The 23,459-nt window shown below is 32.7% G+C and overlaps 2 protein-coding genes across 2 annotated transcripts; both read left to right on the top strand.

The window, feature by feature from the left end:
* The first annotated feature begins 1,334 nt into the window (after positions 1-1,334).
* LOC108907230 (60S acidic ribosomal protein P0) lies at positions 1,335-6,446 on the top strand. The gene is made up of 5 exons (XM_018710810.1): positions 1,335-1,410; positions 1,608-1,701; positions 1,930-2,323; positions 5,525-5,886; positions 6,237-6,446. Exons 2-5 carry the CDS (start codon positions 1,648-1,650, stop codon positions 6,375-6,377), a joined length of 951 nt encoding a protein of 316 aa, XP_018566326.1. The 5' UTR covers positions 1,335-1,410; positions 1,608-1,647; the 3' UTR covers positions 6,378-6,446.
* A 2,595-nt stretch (positions 6,447-9,041) lies between these two features.
* On the top strand, positions 9,042-12,589 carry LOC108907220 (pantothenate kinase 4). Its single transcript, XM_018710796.1, has 4 exons — positions 9,042-9,618; positions 9,677-10,025; positions 11,843-12,131; positions 12,351-12,589. Exons 1-4 carry the CDS (start codon positions 9,368-9,370, stop codon positions 12,539-12,541), a joined length of 1,080 nt encoding a protein of 359 aa, XP_018566312.1. The 5' UTR covers positions 9,042-9,367; the 3' UTR covers positions 12,542-12,589.
* Positions 12,590-23,459: the final 10,870 nt, after the last annotated feature.

The raw sequence follows: 23,459 nt of genomic DNA, 5'->3' as shown, positions 1-23,459 counted from the left end.
ACGGGGTTTTCCTTGTCGCGTCGCAATTCCTCCTCGAATTAGAATAGCCACGCCTCAACACAGTTTGGACCCGATTAGAAATCGTTCAAAAAGAAAAATACCTAGGTACCTATATTAAACATGATGCCATTTTATTGACGTCCAAAATAAAAAACCTTACAGTAAGTAGGTATTTGTTATTCTATCAATTCAGGCAAGGAAATTCTATTATTTCCCTTCAAAGTGCGATTGCGACATTTTTGTACCATTACAAGAACACCTCGAAGAACACTTTTTATAAATTGTTAACAAAACTGTAGAATTTAAATTTTACTACTACTTTACTTCAGTTTCGTATAGTTTTAATATCACCTTTTATGTTTCCACTTTTGTATACGATTTAGGAGACTATTAACTATTCGCGTACGATTTGCATGATCAAATTGACCAGCGCTTCCAACTGATGGGAACGTAATGTTGACATGTAATTTGCCAAATAATTAGATTTGAGTTGTAGCTTCCACCCAATGTTTAACCAATCGAAAATAGGAATTGAGTGCTTTTTATGAAGTTTTATAGATAGAATTCAGTTGAAAAGAAGGTTGTGAAAATTCCTATTTATAATAAAAAAATATGTCAAATGACAACACCAGATAATTCTTTGGTTCAATTGGTGTGTAGATACGTGATAAATTAGAATGTTTTTCAGTTATTAAAAATGTGACTTAATTAAAACACCTGTTTTACAACAGATTTCGGAAATGAAAATTATATCGCTACAACACATCTCCGAATATCTGCGTATTTAATTAATCAGAGTGCTTTGGCGATATTTCGAAATTAAATATCCCAAGACGAGTGCTTTGTTTTATTTTTTCGACAAACAAAGGAAACGCCGCATCAAAGCTAAAGAAAGCAGTTTTAATTAATTCCATAATTTTATCTAAGTACACATCGTCTGTTTTTGAGGAGGAAAGTTGGATATACATTTATTTGTAGAAAAAGAAATTTTCTTTTAAGTTGTGTACTCCTATTACAAATAAAATTTGATAACAAGTAATTGGAGTAAAACATCATGCTTCATTTTTTTCAAATGTATTTTAAATTCACTATTCATATAAAAATAGGACGTAAACATTATTTTGAACTAGTTTAAAAGGTGTAAAATATGTAAACAGAATCGATTTTATATATTAAAGTCAGTAAATAATATTTAAAGATGAACTGTTCAATAAGTAAAGTTAAAAACAATGTTTACAGCCTTATAATATTTCCTTAATCAACGATTTTCAATTTAAAATTCCCCGCTCTTGACCACTATCGCCATCAAACGGTTATTACTAAAAACTCGAAAATAAAGACAAGCGACAAGCGGAAACTAAATTTATCTGTCTCTTTCTCTTTCTCATTGCGCCGATTTTGTTTGCCGAGGTGTGTTGTGTACAAAATTTTTTTAACTTTCAAATATCTCTGTAATCCATATAATTTTAAGATATACAAAACTAGTTTCGTAAAAACATTGCCTCCGTTTTGCTGTACATTGACATATTTTTTCCTTATATTTTGTTTTTATCATACACAATTTGTAGGTTATGATGTGTTACCTAAAGTGCATTTTTCAATTTCAGTTCTTAAATTCGAAAACACGAGTCCCTAGCCACAGCAAAGATGGGTAGGGAGGACAAGGCGTCTTGGAAGTCAAACTACTTCACCAAACTTATCGTAAGTACATGGTTTTGCATGTAATTTTCATACTTATGTCGCCCCTATATTTAATGATGATTTATTTTTCGTCTCTTAATGGCTTCCGTCTCATGCTAGAGCTAGAAATAGCAGAACCCACTGGCATGTGGTAGACGTTTGTGGAAAATATTAACTGATACTGTATTTACACAAAAATAACCGTACATATGTTTCGTATTGAAAGTAACGAATCAAATTCCTTCGCAGCAATTGTTGGAAGATTTCCCAAAGTGTTTCATTGTTGGCGCTGACAATGTCGGCTCGAAGCAAATGCAACAGATCCGTATCTCACTCCGCGGTAACGCCGTGGTGCTCATGGGTAAGAACACCATGATGAGGAAGGCCATCAAGGGTCACGTAGAACGTAACCCATCCCTCGAGAAAATTCTGCCCCACATCAAGGGCAATGTCGGTTTCGTGTTCACCCGTGGGGACCTCGTAGAGATCCGTGACAAGCTCCTCGAGAACAAAGTACGGGCCCCTGCTCGTGCCGGAGCCATCGCTCCGTTGCCTGTTGTCATTCCCGCGCAAAACACTGGTCTGGGTCCCGAGAAGACATCTTTTTTCCAGGCTTTGAGTATTCCAACCAAGATTTCAAAGGGTAAGTAAAAAATTTATTTTTTTTGTAACGGTTCATTTGATTTTAATTGTATGCGTTACCTGATGCGTGATGATTATTTTTCGTCTCTTAATGGCTTCCGTCTCGTGCTAGAGCTAGAAATAGCAGAACCCACTAGCACGTGGGAGACGTTTGTTGAAAATTTTATCTGATATTGGGTTAAAAAATTTCGAATTGAATCCTTGCGTATTTCATGTTTGCATCAGAAAATAATTTTTTATATATTTTTTTATTGTACAGGATATTCAGGACTCACAAATAAATTTTTTTAAGGTAATTAAAAGGTAAAAATAATGGTAGAAGGTTGTTATGACATTTTTTAGGAAACTTTGTACATATTTTAAATCGATATTAATTTTATAATTTTTTTCTTTTCAGTTACCTAATTGTGTTATTTTTTTCATACATAATTCACTTTTTCAATCAAAATCAAAATTCTGAAACCCTTTAGGATCTTTAACTAGAAAACTGGTTGTAACTTTTTTGTTTTCCGTTTTTTAAAAAAATTATGTGACAAATTATTAAAAAGACAAAACGTTCTCTTGTTGCGAGTAACATTAACTGTTTCCGAGAAATAAATGCATCTAATATTTTTTAGTACCCTTAAAACAAGTAAAATATACTTAATTTCTGGTAAAAACAATCTAAAAATGTTAAAAATTTATGGCAAAATCTTAATTAATAAAAACACATCCACAACCTTGAAAACAGTTACAACCTGGGGCTTTCACACAATTTCACAGGTCTGGAAATATCAGAATTTCTTCATTTTTCATGGATTTTTTTAAAAACTTTAAAAGTAGTGTACCTAAAATGTTTTTGAGTGACCTCTAATAATAAATATCAACAAACTAATAATTATTTTTTATTGAATTTGATGAACAAAAGAATAGAAATAAATCACGAGACACTTATATTTTAAAAAATAGAAAAATTATAAATATTTAATACTCACAGCGCGGTAGTAAAATTTGCCTCGAGAAACTTTTTAAGTCTCGTGATTTGTCTATTCTTTTGTTCATGAAATTCAATACAAAAAATTATTAGTTCGTTCATATTTATTTTTAGAGGTTGCTCGAAAACATTTTAGGTGCACTGCTTTTAAAGTAAAAATAATTAATTTGAAATTTTCAGAATCGAGATTTTTTTCAACCAAGAAAATGATAAAATAACGAGAAATAAATTTTTTAAAAAATTTAATTTTTGATGATTTTGGAAATTTTTAAAAATCTTTAGTGACCTCAAAAAAAAATGTTTTGAGCTGATTTTTTGAGGGGGGTTCCTGAAACATGATAAAATAACATATTCTCATAAGACATGAAAAAAAATCGTTTTTTTTTTTTTTGGCCACCCTAACCTAGATGTACTGGTTGATTTCAATTTAGAAAATGGAGTTATTTTAATCACAAAAATGAAAAATAATTCTTAGATTTGTTAAAAAATAGAAATTATTCCAATTTTTAATATTATCTTTATTTTGATAGAATTTAAACTTCCCTTTTGAAATATAGTTGATATTAAAAAAATTTATAAAATATAGTTTTTAATTCTTTTAAATTGCGGTATATTTATTTTAAATTTAGGCACATTTACAGGTGTTATAAGTTGAGTTATTCTTATTTTTCAGCCAAAAAATGCTCAATTTTTGAAAAATGTACATGTATATTTTAAATTTTTGATTGTATTGAAGTACACTCAAAGCTCCTTATCCGCAAGGGATACCTATATTCCGAAAATGTACTGTTCCAGTGTTGCAAAATAATTTTAATCATAATAAAAATAATTTATTGAGATAAATTTTAACAATATTATTAAGTTTAGGCAATGGTTTAAAGACTTTCGATTTTTTCTTGTTTTGTAGCTATTAATAAACCTTTTATTTTGTATCAATATTCAGCTGTGGTGTTATCAATTTGCTTCTTAAAAACTGGACTTCTTTCCATCGACGGATCAATTTTTATGAAGAAATCACAAAGCTCATTTGTCATCCGTAAACCTTTACTCAGGTTTTTTAAATTTAATGTTGCATTTGTCAAAGGACTTTTGGTTTCACGACACTAAGATTTGTTTGTTTATAAATATTTTGATACCTACTTGTCTATTTTGACAAATACGCATTATTCTAAAAAATACAATATGTGTCGCTAGTTTTGAATCCGTGAATACAGAATATGTCAACTGCGAATAAGGAGCTTTGACTGTACATCATTCCACTTTCTTTTGCACCAAAAATCTCCCAATCTCCTCTTTAAAATTGACGCAAGCCAAAATTAGTAGTTTTTTTTTTCGTTTTTCTAAAATCAGGTAAAAATGTTTCCAAACATTTTCATACAAACTTTGTGACAAGCAGTGTATAATTTTTGTCATTTTTGTTAAAAAAAAATAATAATTAGAATTGGCAGTTATTGAAAAAAGTGGAAACTGGATATAGAACTTACATTTTTTCAATGTGAAAAATGTTTCGAATCTGCCTGGAAAACCTGGAGTATTAAAACTTTTTGGCCAAAATCTGGTATACACCATGAAAAAATGACTTGAGAGTTTTTCGAAAAAGGGTCTGGAATCTCGTACTATTGTTTTGACAAATAAATATGCATTACTGTAAAAAATACAATATGATCGCTAGTTTTGAATTCGCGAATACAGAATTTTTCACTCGTAAATACGAGAAGTGGTCACAATTTTTTGGTCCGTAAATATGTCAACTGCGAATAAGGAGCTTTGGCTGTACATCATGCCACTTTCTTTTGCACCAAAAATCTCCCAATGTTGCTCTTTAAAATTGAAATAAGCCAAAATTAGCAGTTTTTTTTTAGATTTTCTAAAATCAGGTAAAAATGTTTCCAAACATTGATGCAAACTTTATGACGGGCAGTGTATAATTTTTAAAATAGTGATGTTTTGTTAAATATTTATGGAGAGTATACTGAAAAAAAAAAATAATTATTCGAGTTAGTAGTTATTGAAAAAAGTAGAAACTCGATATAGAACTTACATTTTTTCAATGTGCAAAATATTTCCAATATGCCTGGAAAAATGACTTTGAAGTTGTCTAACTAGAGTTTCTTGAAAAAATGTCATAGAATCTCGTACCATTATTCTTACAAATAAAATCTACCACATTTTGTTCACCGTTTCTAAACGCTCCGTAAGTATTCTCATTTCGTATTCGTAATTCCCAAGGTACCATTGAAATCATCAACGACGTCCACATCCTGAAGCCGGGAGACAAAGTGGGAGCCTCAGAAGCCACCCTTCTGAACATGTTGAACATCTCTCCCTTCTCGTACGGCTTACAGGTGGAACAGGTGTACGATTCCGGCACCATCTTCGCCCCCGCCATTCTCGACATCAAACCCGAGGACCTAAGGGAGAAATTCTTGGCCGGAGTCGCCAATTTGGCCTCCGTTTGTTTGGGTATCGGGTACCCGACCATCGCCTCGGCGCCACACAGCATCGCTAATGGGTTCAAGAATTTGTTGGCCATCGCCGCAGTCACCGACGTCGATTTCAAGGAAGCCGCCACCATCAAGGAGTTTATCAAGGTAGGTTTGGGATGTTTAGGGTAATTTTTTATTTATTCTGAAATGAGGCTTACGAGAGGCTTGCACTTGCAATTTCCTATTTGCTCTTTCCATTTTCATGGAATAGTGACTAACCGTCAATTCTAGATCACCCTGTAGATATAGATTGGCATTTATGCCTAAAAATTGTATAGGTTTTATTTAATAATTCAATTTAGATTTTTTTTTAATTATAAGTGTCATTTTTGAATCAAGGTAAGTGAAACGTCATCTGCACAATTTTTTTTTTTTCTAACTGATACAAAACCCATTACGATCCTTTTAACTTTTACCTCTGCTAAAGCAATGTCTATATTTCGTCGTCATTCCAGGATCCCTCCAAATTCACCGCCGCAGCTGCTCCAGTCGCTGCCGCTGCCCCCGCAGTGGCCGCCGCTCCCGAGCCGGCTAAGAAAGAAGAGAAGGAGGAGTCTGAGAGCGATGACGATATGGGTCTCGGTCTCTTCGACTAGGCTTTGGATTTGTGTGACTGATATGTCTGTTGTTTTGTTGAGTCAGACTGTCTAATAAATGATGAAACTAGATACGTCTTTTATTTTTTTTTTGTTTATAAATTTTTGCAGAAATATTTTTAATTTTCCTATTTCCAGTCACAGGAAATGAGATTATTTCTAGGAAAGTTTGAGGAATCACGGGGAGATTTAAAAATTTCAGTATTAAAGTGATTTAAATTCTAAGAATCATGGTAGCCCTGGATTTCGTAAATGTCTAATGACAGTAACGTTAGTGTAAGGTGTGTTGCATACTATTTTGAATTGGTTCCATAAAAGTGCAAGAGAGGGCAGGATGGTGAGTAGGTTTGTTCGTTTATTTGAAAGGTACGTTCCGTTACACTGTTCTTTATTCCATTGTGTTTAATATGTTACGTTGGTGGTGCTGTACTGAAAACTACATAGAAATGCTAAATAAGTCGAGACAAGATTCAACAAATAATAATTGACTGATATGTACAAATAGTCGTTATTTTTCTGAAAATACATATATCTACAAGGAGTACTTAATTTTACCATACATTGCGTTTTGAACTTATATTCGTCCTTTTTTTCTTTCCGAACGCTGATTACGAACACTGAAACGGGAATATATGGAACGATCCATGTAAACAATTTGGAGTAACCAAACAAAAAACGACCAAGGGCTCATTTTAAAGCCTAGGGCGCCTACTTTCAAATGCTGCAAAATTCAATATGGCGCCTGAAAGCTCTCAATTTTTGCGAAAAACAGTTAAAAACGCACAAAATTTTTTTGTCCGTATTGGAAGTGCTATCTACGCTTTCCAATATATTTTGATCTCCTAAACGCGAATCACATCACATTTTTTTTTCTAACCTCAAAAAAACGTAAAAACTTAAAAATGTACGAGAAAAAAGATACCTGCATTTGTCATATTCTCTTCTTCCATGAGGAAATGGATCCGCTGAATCCTTAGATTGGGAATTATAATCTAAGGCTGAATCCAAATCTAACCTCAAAAATAACAATCACAAATAGGGATATAATAGGGGATCTATTTCACGACAGACCCGGAGTTTTAGACAATTCTTCAAAAAAGTAAATGTGGCGTTTTCTAAAATCGTCTGTAACTTTTTTATTTAGAGCAATTTTAAAAATCTGAAAACAGGTTTTCGCAAGTTTTTTCGAGGAATTTCACTGTACATTTAGACTTTTATTGCGACGTTTCGATTGTGAGAAACCATCATCAACTTTCTTTTTTCTTATGGGCGCGATATTAAATTTTAAGCCGAGTAAATAGAACATTTTTTTTTGGCTTTTAAATGATGTAATATAAGAATCAACATTTTCAAATTTTTTATAAATCTGGCAACACCGTATAACTTTTTGAAACTATTATAGAATAATGATGATAATAACCGGGGCAATCAAATAATAAATTATTTACTATCATTTTTTCATTTAACGCCATGGCATTAATGATAACTTTTTACAAGTGTTTTCAAATTTTAAAAATTCGTGTAAATAAAAAAGTAACAGACGATTTTCGAAATCGACACATTTACGTTTTTTCTCCCGGAGAAATGACATGTTAACCTGGATCCCGAAGATATAGTATCAAAACCCGAAAACTTCGGGTCAAATCCGGAGATCTGGCATCCCTAATCACAAATCAATATTAAAAATAGATCTTTTTTTTATTCAACTGATTTACGCCAAATTTAGCGCATGGAGGTGTTTCAGGTCGCTGATTACGATTTTGAAGTCAGATCTGCAAAATTCTAGATAGCGGACGCTATTTTCGAAAATCAACCGATCTACGTCAAATTTGGTGTACTTGGGTTTTCGGAATCGCTGATCACGAATCTGGGGTTAGAATTCAAATATATTGATTTGTGATCGATATTTTTGAGGTTAGAAACAGCTGAGACGGGCCAGCCTAATTCTTGAGGTGGATTTGGATTCAGCGGTTCCATTTCCTCATGGAAGAAGTGAAAAATATGATACATACAGTTTTTTTTTCATTCATTTTCGCACATTTTCACTAGTTACCGTTTTTTTTTTGAGGTTAGAAAAAAATGTGATGTGATTCTAATACCGGATTCGTTTTTAGGAGGTCAAAATACATTAGAAAGCGTATATAACACTTCAAATATGGACAACAAATATTTTCATATGCGTTTTTAATTTTTTTTTTCACAATAATTTAGAGCCCTCAGGCGCCATTTTGGAGCCGCCATATTGGATTTTGCAAAGGCGCGCTCAGCATTTGAAAGTAAACGGCCTAAGCTTTAAAATGAGCCCTTGGTAGATTTTTTTGGTTACTCCAAATTATGGTCGTAGCATTAATCCGGTTGACATGGATCGTCCCATAATACGTAACCAGCAAACCAATATTTTTTTTAAAATAATTGAAAGCATTATTGGTAGTAAGTGAAAATTATTCCTCTTTTTTGAGTGCTTTGACAGAAATATCCCGCAGTCTGCGCAGTCACGATATTTCTCGAATCGTTCAGCAACAATAAAGGTCAGCGTGCGTTCAACTAACTTAAATTCCTTTGAGTGTAGGTATACCTCGACGGTGAAGGTTGAAATTAAGGAACGTACCATACTCTCACAGTTATTGCGGAACGTACCTTAAAAAAAAAGCGAAAGTAGTGAAATTGATGTTTAAGGTTAGGTATTACGACTACAAATATTTTAAAATCATGTTTTTAAAATAACTGCTTGCGTTGAATACAAAGATAACATTATATGTTGCAAGAAGAATGGTGAATAAAAACAATAGAAACAGTGGGATATAAAGATACTTAAAATGTTTGGTGACAGCTGATATAAATTTAAGCAATTATCAAATAAAATTAAAATAAACAAGATAAAGCATATGATACCTATCGTTATTAGACAAAATCGTCCTGATAATTGTGTCTACATCGTCTGAGTACGGCTAATTTTACACTTCAGTCATAAATAATTCCATTGGAATAAAATGACTGGGAACGAGAAAAAGAATATATGCCCACTATTAAAAAATCCGGAACTGTACAATCCAGACACAATCGACCTGTTTAACAATGCGAAAGAGCGGAATTACTGGCTGCCGTGTTTGGAGCAAATGGTTAAAAAATTTGTGAATAAAGCCGGATATTTGAATCCAGACGATCCATGTGCCACAGAAAAAGCTGAAATGTGTTTTCAGAAATTCCACAGGCTAGTGGAGGAGCTCAGTGTCGATCCAAGGTAAACAAATTATTTTAGCAGCGAATTAACAAAGTGCTTAACGCTGTTTGCTTTTCAGTATTTTAAAGCCATTAAGTGTGCGTACGTTATTAGAATTTAACGAGGACAACCTACGTGCCAACAATTTCAAGGATCCGTGGTTACTGCAAAAAGAAAGAGAGAGCGATCAAGCTCTGAATGAATTCGAAGAGAGAATTCGATACATAGATTCGATAGCCGACAAGGAAGAGAAATGGTTGGAATTGACAAAGGGCGTTTTGGCAGGAAACGTTTTCGATTGGGGAGCAAAGGCAGTGTCTGATATTTTAGAGCAGTCTCAGAATTTCGGTTTGAGAGAGGCTATGGGTACGATTCAGAAGAGGCCTTGGTTTATCGATAATTTAAATGCCTGGATCACGAGATTAAAGGTAAGATTTAAAAAGAGATCACTTTTGTATGACTGTGACCTGTTACTTTACATTAAAAAAAACATTAATAAAAAAAAGTAATATGTTTTGCATGATTTATTAAATACTACCCAATGTGTAATTTATTTGTTCATTGTTAAATTTGTTTTTTAAATGTCAGATATACAGGGTTCGTCAAAAGTATGGAAACCCACAAAAATTTCAGCGGGAAAGCATTTTAAAGCATTTTTGTGATAAATGGTGAGGACAAAAGTCTCAGCATTTTTCACAGCCTAACCTTGACCTTGATGTCAAGGTTCAAAGTCATATCAAGATCAAGTCTTTTTTTAAATGGTGACTCCTTTTCAACCCCGGAAATGGAAGGAACAGAAAAATCTGCATCCGAATATGACATTGATCGTGACATCAAGGTCAAATGTTGATTTTTACTGTAATTTTTTATTTTTAACTACAGAATTAGAGGGAGTGACAGCCATTGTGTAGATACCTACATAGGCGGGATTGAGAGGGGGCAAGGGGGGGCAATTGGCCCACCCAATATTATTGAAATTGAGCTAAAAAATTGCTTGCTTTTAGGGGGTGGGGGGTAAAATTTTTTGAGATGTTTACCCCTTCAATGATTTGGGCGAAATTCCGCCTACGGATACCTGATGGTACTCCATAGTGACTAAAAATTGAGTTCCTTCTATTCCATCGTGGAAAATAAAAAATGACAGCCAGAATAATCACTTGACCTCTACCTGACCTTGACCATTGAACTTAAGGTCACGTTTAAGATTATAATAACATGCAGAATTCTACGCTATCTTATTTCTAGCGTCGAAATAAGGAGTCGCTACTCTGACATGACCTTGATATGTTCTCTCAACCATGACTTCATGATCAAAGTCACTAAGAAGTACCATCAGGGATCTACTCAAAGACTGTCACTCCCTCTGACTCCGTAGTTAAAAATAAAAAAAATACGGTAAAAATCAACATTGACCTTGAACTGACCTTGACCTTGAAATCACGGTCAATGTCACATTTAGATCGACATTTAAAAATACCGACTTGATCTTGATATGACCTTGAACCTTGACCTTCATGTTTTCCAGTTGAGATTTTTGGGGATTTCCATACTTTTGACTAACCCAGTATAAGTATGATAAAGTTACATGTTCTAAGTATATGACATTTATAGTTTTGAATTGCAATTTTTCAATTTTGATTTTATAATTATGAATAAACATTTCTTTATCAATTGTCTGAGATTTTATGTATGATTTATAACTGATTAAATACTTACATTTCATAGAATTTAATTTGATAAAATTTATATAAATAAAAATAGTTTCATTGTCTTGATAATCTTTATAAAAAATATTAATTTTCCTTGAAAATTTCATTATTTGTGGAATCACATTGAAACTTTGGACCCTATATTGTAATTTTTTACTTATCACTGTTTTCTAATTAAGCAGGAAGTAAACAGACTTCTATCGTGTAGATAGATTGACCTTAAACTTATAGGAATTATACTCCAAACTGATAAAAAAATTCAATGTCTACTTGAACACCTTGATTGAAAAACTGTATTTGAAATAATAATACTTAGTGATCGGATTAAATTTCGGGAAATAAAATAAGTAATGTAAAATATTAGATTTATATAAGTACAAAGAAAACGTTAGTTTTTTTTTAAATGCCTATTTACTATTCCTGAAACTGAGTTCTAAATAGAAAGAAAACGTCAGTTTTTTTTCTAAAAAAAAATGCCTAGTTACTATTCCTGAAACTGAGTTCTAAAATAAACCTAACAACAGATTTACTTCTAGAAACACCCTTACAAGACGTCCGTCATATTCGTGGACAACTCGGGTGTCGATTTCATACTGGGCATCCTGCCCATGGCAAGGGAACTATTGTCCCATGGTACAAAGGTCGTAATAACTGCCAACAGTACACCGGCTTTGAATGACGTTACATACCACGAACTGAACTTGTATTGTTGCAAAGCAGCTCAGCATTGCCCGGTTTTAAAAGAGTCCATAGCCAGCGGCCAGTTGGTGACGGTTGAAAATGGCCAGAAGAGCCCATGTTTGGATCTCACAAACCTCTCTTCAGGTAATGTGATCATTTTGAAAATATATATTGGCATTGAATTGGATTTTCTTTGCAAGGTCAAGGTAGTGTATGTAGAAGGTGACCTCGTAATTTCCAAGGTCACTGTTTGGGAATAAACAATTGAAGTTTGTTGAGGTTACGTAGCACTTTATTTTTTAATAAATAGTAATATATTGATAATTTTTGACATTTGTTATGTTTTATGCATTTATATTTTAGAACTGTGTAGTTTGATGAAGACGGCGGACCTAATCGTTCTGGAAGGCATGGGTAGGGCCGTCCATACGAATTTATATGCCAAGTTTACGGTGGACTGCGTAAAATTGGCCGTTTTGAAAAATGAATGGTTGGCACAAAGCTTAGGCACGCACCAGTTTTCCGTCATTTGTGATTTCGAGCACGCCAGTTAAAATACTTAGAGTGTACCTGATGCAATCAGTAATACAGCTTTAATTTATTTCACATTTTTTAGTTATCATTTCTGTCCGTGACTGATATGATGTCGGTGCTCCCGAGTTAAGTGGGTGATAAAAAAAGATTAATTAAGATTATTCAAAATGAATGAGTTAAATTATCTGATATCGGGTGGTAGTATGTAAATTTGGTAACAAAATTTTTATTTTGTCTTTTAAATATTATTTTTTAAATTGTTTAAGTCATCAATCGTATTTTTTAAACTATGCATAAAAATTTTATGTTTTGCAAATCCCATTTTTTTTTAAGGAGTGAGACAATAGTACTTTAATAATTTTTTTGCTGTGCTTACACAACTAGGGTGTAAATATTTTATTCACAATATTTTTTAGCGATTTGAGAGAAATTTAAATATTCAGTGACTAGGTTAGAGTATCGTAGCTCTTTATCGACACCGAATCAAATTTAAAACAATAATAGATGATGCTTAACATAACTGTTTAGAGAATCAGTTCCATGTAGAATGTATGTTCCTAGTTTCCAGTGAGGCTATAAAAAGAAGAAAGGACAGTATTTTTTTCCTTTTTTTTTCAGCTGTGAATTGAGTATTCAGAATTATGATGTGATATTTGAAAAGAATTCACCTTCTGATTAAAAGGCTCAGTTGGAAAACGTCATCAAATGACGGTGAATAGTAGTTTTTTTTTTTTAATATAAGAGCAATTTGTTTCTAGTTGTTACTCGATTTTATTATTTTAACTTTAAAAAAGACTTGCTGTAGTTTTAAGTCGTCCTAGGTATAGAGTTTAAGTCAAATTAGTATAAAACAAAATGGAAAGAATTAATAAAGTAATATATTTTACGTGTTCTATTTTCTATTAATCCTTTTCTTATTAAATAGACCGTACTATTTAGATGTGTTGTTAATTATGAAGTTTCGCGGTTCAAACACGCAGCGATATGGACGTGTTCATTTTTAGCGACTCATAATTTTGATGCCGATTCAGATCAGTCAATATTTTTTAATTGACACTATTATTCCAAAGGGCAATCCTGCAGTGCCTACATAGGAGTTCTAGGAACCCACGTGTGAAATAGATTTCAATGCTCTCTTCCCATCCACCAAAGAAAACTTTTTTTTAATCGTTCTTAGGCAAAAATCCAAAAACGGATTTTAAAAGTCGGACGGTTGTGGATTGAATTAGTATAGAATTTTTTCAGATTTTTCCTCAACAAATAATGTTAATTTATTAAAAATTCTAGAAAGTAGACTTCCAACTTATATTGAATGTGACACATTTATAAATATTGATTTTTTTTTAATTCCATGTTTACATGTTCGCCATATGCAATCACACAAACATTTTTGATCACGTTCAATATACAGGGTGTATCTAAATAACATCGAAAAAATGTTCCCTGATAAAAATTAATAGGGGTCTTTGGTATAAAATTTTTTGAAAAAACTGAAAAGTTACGCCCCCAAAAATTAAAAAAAAATTGTTTTTCTTTTTATGGTATATAGATATGGAAGAAAAAAAGCCAAGTTTTCAGGTTTTTCAGGAACGGTGGAACGTCTAAAATTTTTTTTTAACAAAATGGTGTAAAAAATTTAACCAACCGTGTACTTATATCTTCTAGTTCAGGAGACACTAATGGTGTACCTACACCTTAAAAGTGACTACCCTGTATACACAATCAGTTCATTGTGAATTTTTCAGACATCAAAAAGAGTTGCAACCCAATAATGCCAATCTAGCGCGAATGTATTTTTTAATTGTGTTAATGAATACACAGGGTGATTCACAACTTATCCAAAAAAGATTGGGAATAGATTCAGCATGAGAAATGGAATCAATATTGTAAAAAAAATTTTTGTAAAATCCTTATAGTTTCCGAGAAAAAAATATTGAAGTTATATAGTACATTCAACCACTACATAGCTGGACAACTGTAGTCTCTAGCGTCATTCGCCCCGTGGCCTCAGCGACTCCGAATACTGAATTCGGATTTTGCAATCGTCGTTGCGATATTTATCTGTTATCTGTGGTGTTTTAGTTATAGTTAGTGTCAAAAATGGGTAGTTAGTGTCAAAAATGGTTTGCGTGTACTCGGAGTTGATGGATAATTTATGGTAAAGCATTTGTGTTATGGTGAAACAAGACAACATTTGCGTTAGTTCGTAGAAACTGTGTCCAACGGATCCAAATGTGTTTACACATTGGTGGATAAAATATTGAATATCAGGTATGTCAAATGATTTTATTATTTAAAAACACAAATTAATTTTATTAATTAATAAAGGCAAAAGCAGTTGAATTTGCCGATATAAAATAGGTGCGATAAAATTCTATTTACATATTTCTTTCCTTACGAAAGTTTTTGTCCGTTTTTATCACACCGCCATGCCGGTCGCATTGTGCTAGGTCAGGTTTTACAGTGACCATGTTTCCAGTGCCGTGCAGAAGTGTATTTTTAAATCATTTCCGAACTGCCCTTTTTGATTTTTTCTTTACAAAATTGTATTTGTAAGGGTCTGTAAGGGTAAGTTCTGAATCACCCTGTATTATGTTTCTATCCAATAATTAGTTTTTCATTTAAACAAATCCAAGCGACGTCTGATAACTAATAATGAAAAAAAAAAATGTGCTGATTAGGAACCATCCTATTCAGATAAATGAGAAAAAGGAAAATATCTTACTGAATAAAATATTTCCATCAAAATAGGAATCCAGTTAACTTTTTTTTACATGTCTGCGAAAAATTTTGAAGATTTTATAAACATGATTGAACCACGTGTTTGTCGGAGCGCATTGCGCATGCCGTCAACCTGTATATCAAAAATTAACGCGTGATGTATATTTTCGCTAATGTAAATGGGACTTTCGGAAACTACCCTGTTTGGTACCTACTTAATATTTTTTCACATTCATGCAATTTGCCTAGCTTAAATTCAATAAAACATATAGCTTTGTTTGCCACCACTTGTAAATGCCGTCTTTAGAGAAAAAAATTGGATTGTTATAGTATGCTCTTTATCACAGAAATGCACCACAATGTATTTGTGGTTTTCTACCCTTCCTTTAAATAGTTGTAAATCTTGATACTAGAGGGCGCCTCACGTTGTAAATAAATGTAATATAAACGCTTCTATGATGGTTCTAATCTAAAGTGACCTGACTAGAAACACTATACATAGTACGATACAATTGAATTTTATTTCAATATGTCTATTTTTTTTTGTATTTCAATTAAAATATTTCCTTATGTTACGATTACTTCGAAATGCTTCAGCCTTACATAAGAACCTCAACAAATATCTCTTGATTACACTTAGGTATATTGGATTGTAATTTCGATGCCTTTGATGATATCGGAACAGTGAATTATGGTTTTTCACTTATTTTATCAAAAAAAAAAAAGAAAAAAACGAGGTGGTATTCGTTTTTTTTTTAAATAAAATATTCTGTTTATTTTTACATATTCTATTAGTACCTACGTATAGGCAAAAATGTGTAGTATAATCTCTCCGAAGTCAGATAAATATGTATAAAAACGCCTAGCAATAAAATTTAATGAGTTTCATAGGCGTCCCTAAGAAAGTTTTCTGCTAAAGGTAAAAAATTATAATAATTTGTATATAATGTGTAGAAAATTTCTATTATATGTTCATTTGGCCAACAACATATTTTAATTATTTATGTCCTCAAACAATTTTATTATATTGATGGTAAATTTCGTTTTGTTCCGTTTCAAAAGGTCTCCAAAATGCCTTGTTGTAATAATATTAGTAAACAAAATATCCCTATTATTTTTCCCTTTTGCAATTGTAATATGAATCAGTCATAGAAGGTGCCTATATAATGAAGTAAAATTACCTGAATCACACCAAATTTCGCATTGCTGCACTGCACTGCTAGGCCATTTGTTGACAACTGAATTTATGTTGTTCAATAAATGTGGGAACAAGTTTTTGAAATATTTCAATGCCGAGTTGTCATGTAGCGATCGAACCTGGTACATACTGCCTAGCTCTTTGTTTTCAATTGAGATCGGATAGAACTATACTTTACACTTATGCACGGTCTTGTATATCTTATAATACTGGAGATAAACCTATCATATTTTATATCTATGTATGTAATCCTAAAAAAAGTTCTTATAGAAAATATAAATTCTTTTTAAAGAATCGCACTGTAATTTCTTCGCATAATATCTCGATCAGCTCTGGAGGCTACAAATTCTACATCAGAAAATTCAACTTAATTTTATGTTTTTCATAAAACATTTCTTGTAACTGGTTTGCTGTGAAGATGCACATTGTTTTAGTTACATTTTCTTTATAATTTTTACACTTTCTTCTCTTCATATTTTGAAAGCATAATCTTCCAGAACATTCGGCAGTTGGAGACTTGTCTATTCTACATGTTTTTTCACTGCGGAACTTGATGAACTGTTTGTTTTATACTTGGTACTTGGTATTTTTTTTGTCAGTATCTTCAGTACCGAAACGAGTAATTTTCTTCACAATTTCTTTAAAAAAGTTTACGTCAACTAAATAATTAACGTCAACGTGACAGTAATAACAAATCTCACTTTGAAGCACTGAAAACATGGCGGTAGTACCAGATATAAAGAACCAGCTAATAAACTCAATGGATGGTACTACAACGTCAAAATATATGAAAAAAAAAAACATTCAAAAAATACGTGAATCATTGATTGTAAAACAAGTCCTTACAAGCGTTTCGACCCCGACTTTCACGGTATAGTTGTTAAATATCTGTAGTTCTTTCATATGCTCCGTCGGCATTGTATCTTAGATACACAGATTTTATTATTGTTGTTATTCTAGAAGACGTGTGTCTAGTTAGATATATCAAAAAAAATGTTTGTATATTAAATATTGAACAAGTTGTTAAATTGGAATAAAACGAGTATAGCAAAGTGTGGCTCTTTTATTTTAACAATAGTTTTAGAATTAACCTCGCGGCGGACTTGCTTTAGTTTAAAATAGAGTGCGAGGAGCAGGAAGATGCCGCGCAAGATTAATAAAAGGCCCATCCTACCTACATCCTACACATTACAAGCAACCGTAAAAATGGACCCGAGTCCCCAAAGTGACACTGATGCCGCCTGACTTTTGGTAAACAACTTTAATCCGGCGTATAAATGAATATGAAATTACCCCCAAAGGGTAGCAACCCACATTTTATTGCTGCTGTGGAAGAGGACGCGGCACATATTTCTGGGTTAAATTGGTTCCCAGAGGCTAAATGGAACAGACAACGTCTTTATCCGGGACATCAAGGTAACTAAGGAGGGCACCTCGTATTTAAATTTAGCTGTTATCTCGATANATTGTAAAACAAGTCCTTACAAGCGTTTCGACCCCGACTTTCACGGTATAGTTGTTAAATATCTGTAGTTCTTTCATATGCTCCGTCGGCATTGTATCTTAGATACACAGATTTTATTATTGTTGTTATTCTAGAAGACGTGTGTCTAGTTAGATATATCAAAAAAAATGTTTGTATATTAAATATTGAACAAGTTGTTAAATTGGAATAAAACGAGTATAGCAAAGTGTGGCTCTTTTATTTTAACAATAGTTTTAGAATTAACCTCGCGGCGGACTTGCTTTAGTTTAAAATAGAGTGCGAGGAGCAGGAAGATGCCGCGCAAGATTAATAAAAGGCCCATCCTACCTACATCCTACACATTACAAGCAACCGTAAAAATGGACCCGAGTCCCCAAAGTGACACTGATGCCGCCTGACTTTTGGTAAACAACTTTAATCCGGCGTATAAATGAATATGAAATTACCCCCAAAGGGTAGCAACCCACATTTTATTGCTGCTGTGGAAGAGGACGCGGCACATATTTCTGGGTTAAATTGGTTCCCAGAGGCTAAATGGAACAGACAACGTCTTTATCCGGGACATCAAGGTAACTAAGGAGGGCACCTCGTATTTAAATTTAGCTGTTATCTCGATACGGCCTGTGCCATCGTTACTGCCTTTGAAATTTGTCGGATTTCAAGATAGGGCACTTTGAACAGCGTCATCTTATATGCGTACGAAGGGGTAGATTTTTCAAGAACTTTTTCAGCTTGGATGTTGTCTGTTCAATTTTCAATTCATTTCTGTTCAATTAAAGCGATTACAGTTTTTTTCCAGACATGATAATAAACCGTATCACAATACTAATGCTTCTCACAATGCAATTCCATTTTGATTACAATGTACTTCTTTATTTGCAAATACGTATTAATTTAAGATTATTAAAAAAACATTTGACTCAATAGACTATGTATTTTGAAGTGCTGAATCAGAATTTGAAGTGCGTTTAGTTCAAACTCCCCCAAAATATTGCGTAATTGGCAGAAAATAGTGAAAACTCGCCGAAAATCACGTTGGTTCGAGCAAAAAAATTCGTTCTGAACTTAATCAAGTAGGTTTCGTATGTAGTTTGATGTGCTGAATCCAAATCTGAAGTCTTTTAAGCTGCATCCCCCCCCCAGATTTTGCAAAAATCGCAATATGAAACATTATCAAAAATAGCAAAAAAATCGAAAAATTACTATTATTTTTCGAACATTTGCTCAATAATGATCATTCATTAGTTGGTACAAACAGTAATTCCTATGCATCAAAATGTAATAATATTCTCTTCTCTTGAAAACTGTGTCGAAAAAAGTTGCGACCTTTTACATGTGCATTGTATTCCGAATATTACATCAGAAAAATTAGCGAAAATAAAAGAGAAACTCGAAAAAGTCCTATCCGCGAGATTATTGTAAAATTGTCTAAAGGAACATAATACAAGACATCTCTCATCTCGTGAGTCAAAGACTTTTATTAACTAACTTTTCTATTTAAACAAATAAGTGAGAAAAGCAGTTTTTTCTCTTTGCAGGGAAAACCATCAATTTTGGTGGAAAATAACTTTTTAAATGAACGATAGCTTCATTTATTTATTTAATGATGGTAAAATAATTCCGAAATTGAAATTTTAATTAATATTTCGTTTAACAATAATTTCTGTGACATTTTTGTAAATTTAAAAAAAATTATTATAAAAGATGTATTTTTTCTGGGGTTCAGGGCTATTCTACGAATTCGTAAATAAGCCCATTGTTATTTTTTCGTCGAGCTACCTCAATTTAAAAAAAAATAAGTCTACGATGAATAGAAGCCGAGATATTGCAAAATTTACAGTGCGCATCAATTTGAACTTTTCTCGCGCGCGCGACTCGCTTGGACGAGCTTCCCCCCCACCACGCCGACGGCCGCCGGACAGTTTACTTTAGCGAGTACCTTCTCTTTAAAGGGCTCGTGAGTTGTTAATTTTCCACATTTTTCAATGCAATTCACGTGAAATCGTAGTTTACGTCGTAAACTTTATTTTGCGAAAAATGCAAGTCTTAATATTTATAGACAATTGCGCTACGCTTTAAAAAAAATTCTTATCTTGGCTCCTGTTGGTCGTAGAGGGTGCTTTTTTAAATTTGTATTTTTTTGCCAGCTATCTAATGTATCTATTTTCGGTGAGGTAGCATATATAGCAACAATTTTATTCAAATTGTTTATAAGCGAAAAACGCACGGTTTTTTAGTGCACAATTTGAGAATGTTAATGTCAACAAAACGGTGATATTTTTCAATAGGTCGCTTAATTACGTGTTTAAGATTACAATGACGCTTTCAGAATCATGTTTTGTTGAAAATTAACGCCTGTAGAAAGGCTTAAAGTTTATAACTTTTGGAGCCTCCATTATAAACAAATTGAATTGTGCGAAAACTATTGCACCTACAGCGCCCACTTTTGGCACACTTTTAAAGTATGACAAAACCCTCAACTTGTCATAGGTTTTATAAAATTTTAACAATAAATGCGATAGTTATAAACAAATTAAAAAATGGGCACTTTTCTTGTTTTTTTGCAATAACTTTTTTGTTTATTAACCGATTTTAATTTAACAAGTCTCATTTTGTAGATAATTTTACTCCCTACAAGCTGTCTAAGAGTCACTTTTCGCTAAAATCGATGGTTTTCCCTGCAAAATGAAAAAACTGTTTTCCTCACTTATTTGTTTAAATAGAAAAGTTATCTAATAAAAGTTTTTGACTCACGAGATGAGAGATGTCTTGCATTATGTTCTTTTAGACAATTTTACAATAATCTCGCGGATAGGACTTTTTTCGAGTAAAAATCTTATTTGCTTGGCCTATGTAGCGCTTCCTATAAAATATGGTATAATACTAATTAAATTTGAATTCTCGGTAAGTCCCTGTATACCGAATTTGGACCAATCTACCATGTATAAAAAAAATTAACGATTTTTTGTTTCATGTTTGTAAGTTTGTTGTTATTAACTTTTGCATTAAAGTGCAGAAACTGATTCCAGGAACCTCCCGTTACAGTATGTCCCTTTCGTTACAAAACACCCTGTATCTGTTATAATAACACCGTTGTCGATCTCTTCCCACTTTTCAATGTCGCCTGTATCCTCGTTCTAGACCAAGCCGTAGGTGGGGGTCTCGGATTAAAATTTAACGGCCTCCCGAGATCGCCCAATAAAACAAAATCGGCAAACAATAAATCCCCGTCCACACCATCAAGAACAAATTACGGACTTATCGATTGGATAAGATTCGCTTATTTTAGCGTTGTTATGGCAACCCTCTCATAGATAAAACGGGCATCTTTGCCGAATGTCCAACAAACAACCACCTGTTTCCCGCGAAAGAGGTAAGCTGTTGCCCTTTTGTCTATGTCTGATCGATTAGAATATTTTGTTGTAGAGTAGAAATAGGCGTCGCGTTAACTAGAGTTTATTATAAATTTAAATGTTTTTGTTAGGATTTAAAAGTGAAAAAATTTAAACTTCAGTACGGCTATAGAAGTAATGGAAAGCCCGATATCTCGAAAATCGAAAGAGATATCTTAATTGTGTACAGTGTAAGTGTAGTGTGTATATAAATTTACAAGTGACGTATAAATCTACACAACGTAGATCGTGCACCGAACAAAAAAATGTAGTTCATATAAAAAAGAACATTCCTTATTCTATTTCTAAAAAACACTATTTTTGGAGTTATTTGGAAGTACAAAAATTAGTATCTATGTATGTACATCGTGTTCAAAATTAATTATGAGCTGTCGGTGCTTTGAAAATTTTTTTTATAAGTTGCGTTGGTTAAAGTGGTAATAAAACTTGTTTTATGCGACTTCCTGTTTCATTGGAAATTATACACGATCTCTAAGAAGTGGCGGACAATCTCGCGGATTTGAGTACCTACCTAAGACTTTCTAAAATAACGTTACATATTTAATAAATTTATTTCATTCAAGTTCACCCTGTAGAATTATTGGCTTTTGAAGTTGAGTGTTGAAAATCGATTTGTTATAAATTTAAAAGTTTTGGTTAGAATCTTTAAAAGTGAAAAAATTTAAATTTCAGTACGGCTATAGAAGTAATGGAAAGTCCGATATCTCGAAAATCGAAAGAGATATCTTAATTGTGTACAGTGTAAGTGTAGTGTGTATATAAATTTACAAGTGACGTATAAATCTACACAACGTAGATCGTGCACTTAACAAAAAAAATGTAGTTCATATAAAAAAGAACATTCCTTATTCTATTTCTAAAAAACACTATTTTTGGAGTTATTTGGAAGTACAAAAATTTGTATCTATGTACATCGTGTTCAAAATTAATTATGAGCTGTCGGTGCTTTGAATTTTTTTTTTATATTAAGTTGCGTTGGTTAAAGTGATAATAAAACTTGTTTTATGCGACTTCCTGTTTCATTGGAAATTATACACGATCTCTAAGAAGTGGCGGACAATCTCGCGGATTTGAGTACCTACCAATACTCTAAAATAACGTTACATATTTAATAAATTTATTTCATTCAAGTTCACCCTGTAGAATTATTGGCTTTTGAAGTTGAGTGTTGAAAATCGATTTGTTATTTTTCATGAAATTATATCCTCATAAACTTTACAAAAATTATAGTCTTAAAAATGGCGACAAAAAATTAAACAAAGGGAATTTAAGGCTCATTATTTTCATAATAAAAGCTGTGATAATAGGCCAATCAATAAAGCATTAAATCAGCAAGCAAAATATAAAAGTCTGTAGATATTTGCTTATATGTTTCCTACTTCAGTTTACCATTAATTAATTTTTTAAAAACATTTTTTGCAAAAAAACTAACGAAGCAGTTTGAATGCTATACAGAGACAATTTGTAGAGAATCGAAATTCGAATAAAACGAGAGGTCGATCCGATCGGATAATTAGAAACGAAGAAAACCCGGAAAAATCGGAAAATTTTGCGGTTTTTTAAAATTCATTACTCGGCCATTTTTTAAATTGTTGAGCTGATTGGAGGAATTTTTCACCTTTTTCGCATCATTTTATCGGTAAATTAGAATATACGTTTTGTAGTATCGTATTTCTACTTTTAAAATCCGGCTGAAATATTGAAATCGGACCACCTCCAACGCATCCAGAAACTTTGCAATATAGTGCACCAAAAAATTCAAATTGGAATTGTGCCAAAACTAATGGTCCGTCAGCGCCTGTTTTATGCATACTTAGGATACATATAATTCACTGCTTTTGTGCACAGGGTCATCTCTACAACTTAAAAAATGGCTGAGTAATGAATTAATTAAAAAATCGCTAAATTTTTCCGGATTTTCTTCGTTTCTAATTATCCGATCGACCTAGCGTTTTATTCGTATTTCGATTCTTTACAAATTGTCTCTTTATTTCTTCATCAATTTAGGTATTTAAGCAAAAAACTAATATATTGGTAAATTGGAGTAGAAAACATATAAGCATACATCTACTAACGAGCGTTCAAATAAAAACGTGGTCAAGTTGGTTCTGAAAATTTGG

The sequence above is a fragment of the Anoplophora glabripennis genome, unplaced genomic scaffold (assembly GCF_000390285.2).
Source record: "Anoplophora glabripennis isolate ALB-LARVAE unplaced genomic scaffold, Agla_2.0 scaffold249, whole genome shotgun sequence".
Taxonomy (NCBI): Eukaryota; Metazoa; Arthropoda; class Insecta; order Coleoptera; family Cerambycidae; genus Anoplophora; species Anoplophora glabripennis.
The sequence above is the reverse complement of the archived record's forward strand: the minus strand, read 5'-3'. Positions and strand labels throughout refer to the sequence as shown.